Source organism: Marmota flaviventris, chromosome 5 (genome assembly GCF_047511675.1).
Source record: "Marmota flaviventris isolate mMarFla1 chromosome 5, mMarFla1.hap1, whole genome shotgun sequence".
Taxonomy (NCBI): domain Eukaryota; kingdom Metazoa; phylum Chordata; class Mammalia; order Rodentia; family Sciuridae; genus Marmota; species Marmota flaviventris.
The window spans coordinates 102,773,541-102,779,540 of NC_092502.1; the positions used below are offsets into that span (position 1 = coordinate 102,773,541).

The following is a 6,000-nucleotide window of genomic DNA, read 5'->3' on the forward strand; positions in this document are numbered from 1 at the left end:
TGTTTTATAAGAGATGAATTGACATATATATGTGTATTATAATTTTGTTTCTGAAGGAAGTAGAAATTCGGAACAAAGATCTGGAGGGACAGCTGTCTGACTTAGAGCAACGTCTGGAGAAGAGTCAGAACGAACAAGAAGCTTTTCGCAATAACCTGAAGACACTGTTAGAAATTCTGGATGGAAAAATATTTGAACTAACAGAATTACGAGATAACTTGGCCAAGCTACTAGAATGCAGCTAAGGAAAGTGAAATTTCAGTGCCATTGATTAAAAGATACACTGTCTCTCTTCATAGAACTGTTTGGGCTCTGCATCAAGATTGCACAAAAAAAAAAAAAAAAAAATTTTGAATATAACTCCAGGATGAGGATCTTTTGAAAATTGGAATTGTATATTTCAGTGTAAATTTTAGAATTCAGCTTGTAGCTAGTTGGGAAAAAAAAAAAGAGATGAAAAACTTGAACTACAAATTACCTCCATGTATATTATTGGCCATAGTTAACTAGAAAGTTATAAATAGACACTTAATGCAATTTTTTTTTCTTTCCAATATTAGCCAATGGGAGAATTAACAATGTCTGGGTCACATCCCCTTTTTGTGTTCAACACAGTGAAGGTTATCTGCTTTTTAAATTAATTTATTTATGATATCTAGAGCTGTGTTTTGTGCAAAAACTTAGTGATGAAAGCCCTGTCTTTTGTTGTAATCTGAATAATTTCTCAGGATATTTTTGCACTGCTGAAAAGCAGTGCCATTACCAATTAATTCTTGCCAGGAGTGAGAGAGAGCTGCATCTTTAATTGAAAGACACTATAACTGGGTGTATAGAGTTCTTCCCTTTTTTGTACTGGAAGATTTTTCACTCTGGTGACTACTCTGGTACACTCTGGTGTTCTCTAATCTTGTCCGTTGTATAGTTTACTTTTCCATATTGACTCCATGTATTTATGAGAAGATATTGTCTCCCATTTTATTATACATTTTAAAGCCAACTAACAAAGGCAGCTGAGTCCCTCAGAAATTTTTGTTTTTAAATTTCTAATAAATTTGACACACAGAACTGAAATACAGCAGTCCGTCATTGACGGTCTGGTCTAGCAATGTTAAGTATATTTACAGAAAATATGCAGTTACATTTATTTATATATTTTGCAAGAAATCTTTTCTGAAAGATCAACGCATTTCAATTTATGAGTAATGGTTATTGGGAAACTGTTTATTATAGATAATTTTAAGGTGTATAGCTATTTTCAAGGGGATCCATTTACATCAAACAGCCAATCAGAGGACTGTATCTAAATTGTGATCATGGCAGATGGAGATGGAGTCATGTATCCTGGCTGGGTCTTCACATCAACCACATCTTTATTCAAACCTCACAAGGCAATATTCTGAACTGTTAACTAGGCATTTCAAAACAGGAATTACATCCAACAGGCTCTTTTCAGTGAGCAGGTTTTAATGTTGTTTTGATGTAATTTTAAAAGACTTTTAGCAAACATGCATTTCTTTATATATTTCTTTTATGAGGATATTTTAAAAGTAAGCCAAGTTCTGTCTGGTCTGCTTATGGAGTAGGAATTGCATCAGAGTACATATATTCTTGCTGTACAATGCCTGTCATGTTGAGGAGGGTTCTTTTTTAAAGTGTATGCTTGAGTATTTGACTCTAAAGAGTCAATAAATGCACTGACTTTTTGTTTGTACCCCAAATGATTGAATTGTCAAGTACAAAATTAAGCTAATTAATCAATTTGTAACCATTTTTTCACTCATGAATAGCTACTCAACACTAGATAATTTTGTTTTATATCTATGTGTATGTATATAAATACATACATATTAATTTATATTAGAGTGAAAAATAAATGATTTGTTTCTAAAGTTAGTTTCTAAAGTGAGTTTTCAGGTGTTTCTGAAAAGTTTATATCAGACACTTAATCATCATGTATTATATGTGCTATTATATCATGTAAGTTACCTCCAGCTATTTTAGGGTATTTTCCTCACCTATTTATTATAGGGAGAATAATTTAGGTACATATGCTCAGAGCTAAGATATTTCTCTGATAAATCAGGTAATAAAATTTATTTGATGGATAGAATTTTGAAGTCAATGTGATTTTATCCATGAGTTTCAAGTACAAAGAGCACCAGGTTTTAACTTAAATAAGGGACTAATACTAGGGATCAGGGAATTTAGTTATGAAGAGTTAAAAAAAAAAACTTAAAAAAAAAAAAAAAAAAAAACAGTGTAAGCTGTTGAAATGGTAAGTGAATTATTTTAATGATGTAATAAAATATTTTTAAATTTTGACATAGTGGTCATTTAATGGGAAAATAACTCACCAAAATGTCTCCACTTGAATTGTATTGATAATGTGAGGCATATGTGTAATTCAACATATACATATACCCATATGTATATACAGAAAATTATTTTTAATATTTTCCTACTGATATGAAATTTAAAATTGGAAATTTTGTGAGTGTTTTCTTTGTCCAATAGAACCTAGTTGTTTCTTTCTTTCTTTTTTTTTTTAACTGACTTAACAATTTTTTGAGGGCTGCACCTTTAAATTCCCAGATTGTCAGTAAACGTACAAAATATGGGATAAGGTGGACACAAGTGCACATATAAATAAAACCTTCTTACTAAGACTATTTAAAGCATTCATTTACAGTAGGAGAGTATCTAGAAATCATCCTCTACAACTCATAATTAGGTTGTGTGCCTACTGTAGTTTTTTTTTCCATTTCTGTATTATATAAATATTTGCATATTAAAATTTGATTTTTTCCCAGAGACAAGTATTATATAATGTATCTATATTTAGATTAAATTGTGGTGATATATTTATCAGAACATGATGTTGGGGACTATAGCCTGAACATGTGGACTTGAAATGACAGAGGAAGAGAGCAGAGATTGATTCCATTGTGTGTAAGTTATTATAACTATGAATTCTTGTACAAAAACAAAAAAAAATGGAAAAAAAGAAAAACAAAATACAGTTTTTATTTTTAAATACATTTGTTCTCTGGAGAATGTACTTCATCTTTTATTTCCTTCAGACTTTTACAGAAATTTAAAAGCATTTAAGTGATGACAGCATTTACTTAAATCTTACAGGTGCTACTGGATTTTGCATTAGTGTGTTCTGTTGTGAAATCCTAACTTTGACATAAAAGGTTTTATAAGTATTTCCCCGACTGGAAAATTAGTTTTTATTCTTCTCTCCTCTCTTTCTCTTTCCCTCTTTTTCTCTCTCTCCTTCTCTCTTCAGACTAAAAAAACATTCATCAAGTTGCATCTTCCCTGTCCCTGTAGAAGATCTCTAGCACCATCATAGATTTGATGTTTTGCTGTCATTGAAACTGCTGGGAAGCAGTTAGAGGAAAAACTTGTATTTTTTTTCTTACAGGTGGAACTAAAAGGAACACTTAGGCTTAAGCCACCACAACCACCTTTAAGAACGTATTCCTTTCCCCTGTTAAAATTAAATTTATTCTCCACCATGTGTGTCTCTGTCTACCATGTTTTTATTTATCTCTGGCATAAGCACTTCAACTGCCCTCTTTGTGGTCCTATTTTCTGTCAGTACTAGAATGGGAGGCAGGCCAGGGAGGTTTGTGGGTTTGTTATTGTGATTTTAATCCTTTTGTTTCTTTGATATCAAATGATTTTAACATCCTAAAATTCTGTACTTAAAGACATGAAATAGTCTTCGTTGAATTTTTTTATCTGCTGAATGTCTATCACAATCTTGAGGTAATTAATTTATATAAAACCTTAAGAAAACTTTCAGGTAAGAAGTAGTTGAGATTGACATATTTTTATATTCTCAAGTAGGACACTGGGCTGAAAGTACAAGTATTTGTTAAGAAAATTATTTTAGAAGTTTTTAGAAAGAATCGTTTTGAAGTAGAAGCAGATGCTTTTGTTCATGATACTCTAAACTGTGAAAGTATTGTTTCCTAATATTCTTGTTAAGTTGTACCTTAATTTTTTAAAAACACATTTATTCCACTGTCCTAAAAAACAAAATTTAAAAACCTGATAGATAGAGGCAGTCTAGGCTACTTAGAATTGTGACAGCTCTATACAAAAGTGGAAGCAATAAAATACAATCATTTTGACCCAGTAAGGGAAATGAGTAAAATTTCATAGACCTTAAATTTTTTATGACAGTTTTTCTTTATGGGAAACTGATATATAGATGTCACACAAGAATAAAAATAGTTAACTGAATTATATGTGTTAAATATTAATAGTATTTGATATTAAAATTAATATTTTGCATCTTTATTACCTAGTAAAATAGCTAATAATTTTATCTAAGGAAATTCTAGTCAGAACTACACTGCTCTATGATTTCTGCTTAGGGCACTAGATTTTTTAAAAAGCCACATTTAAGCAGGCTGGAAGCATATGTAGTTCAGTGGTAGAGCATGTGCCTACCATGTACAATGTCCTGGGTTAAATCCCCAGCACCAAAAGGAGAAGTAAAAAAAAAAAAAAATTCAAGTCATTTTTACTAAAAACGTGTGTACCAGGAAGAAAAGTTGCACTAGAATAGATGGCCACAAACACCCAACTGACTTTTGGTCAATTTCTTGATCTCTGTGGTGTCTTTTCTGCCTGTTAGATTTGAGAAAGTGTTTCAGATGAGCATGGCTGAGGCTGCCTGTAGTCTAGCTGTTCAGAAAGCGAAGGCAAGAGTATCACTTGAGCCCAGGATTTGGGGGCCACCCTAGGCAACAGAGTGAGACCTTGCCTCTTGGTGGGGGAAAAAAAAGATGGAGAGTGAATATTTTATGTGAAAGCAGATCCAGCCAAAAGGATAGGGGTACAATAACTTCAGTTTTTATCTAAGGTATATCAGGATAGCCAGAGACACAAAGTACCCCCCTGATACTGCATGGATTGGAATTGCCCTAACGAATTTTTAAGACTTACAGAAGACCCTTTCACTTATCAGGATTTATGACCTAATCTAAGACACCCAACGTTGAGAAATCACCATTTTATGGAACTCTGACCTACTTTTGTCAGATGTATTTACATCATATATACTGAGAAATGGAAATATTACTCTACTCTGCCCTAATAATGCCAAATGAAAGTAATAAGTGCCTGATAAATGCAAAATTAAGACCATTTCTATAGCACAAAAAATGAAAAAATATATGTTTGGCAGGGGTACTGTGGATTGAAACCAGGGGCACTTAACCACTAAGCCACATCGCCAGCCCTTTTTTATATTTCATTTAGAGACAGGGTCTCACTGAGTTGCTTGGTGCCTCACTTTTGCTGAGGCTGGTTTTGAACTTGTGATCCTCCTGCCTGAGCCTCCCGAGCCACTGGGATTACAGGTATGTACCACCTCGCCCAGCCTTATGTACTTTCCCTATAACTTCAGTATGAAATAGAGCTGCAGGGAGTATCTTTTGAACATCTGCTGTGTGGCAGGTCCTCTACTAATTGCTTGACCTTTTTTTAGGGGTGTGTGTGTGTGTGTGTGTGTGTGTGTATGTGTATGTGTGTGGTGCTGAGGATTGATCCCAGGGCCTTGTGCATGCAAGGCAAGCACCCTACCACCTGAGGTATATCCCCAGCCCCTGCTTGACATCTTATTTCTACATGTGGTGGCCCTTCCAGAGGTCTTCCTTTGGAAGGGGAAGGGGACAGAAACGGGAAGGGCTGTAATGACTGTACCTGCTGTGTTCCCACAGTTGTTGATCTGGTCATTTAGTAGCCAGTCAAGAGGTGAAGGTCTTGCTCATATTTCTGGTACATTCTTTTCCTCTAGCTTGTCTGCCTTCCTCTTTTAGAATATCTTTTAGGGCACTGCTTGACTATTTCATGTTCACTGGTTTTGAACTTTCCACTTTCTTTGATGTTTCCAATGCTTGTTGTTATAAATCGCACCTTTTTAAAAAAGAAAAAAGCTTCCAGACTTCTGATAATCTAACAAATGTAAGTAATTTTTCA

The 6,000-nt window shown here is 33.8% G+C and overlaps 1 protein-coding gene across 1 annotated transcript in view; it reads left to right on the forward strand.

Annotated features, from left to right (window-relative positions):
- The window catches only part of Homer1 (homer scaffold protein 1), a 130,482-nt gene extending 127,016 nt beyond the window's left edge, over positions 1–3,466 (forward strand). The window contains exon 9 of the mRNA XM_027927710.3: positions 57–3,466. Coding sequence (XP_027783511.1) covers positions 57–245 — 189 coding nt within the window. The 3' untranslated portion in view covers positions 246–3,466. The remainder of the gene's footprint in view (positions 1–56) is intronic.
- Positions 3,467–6,000: the final 2,534 nt, after the last annotated feature.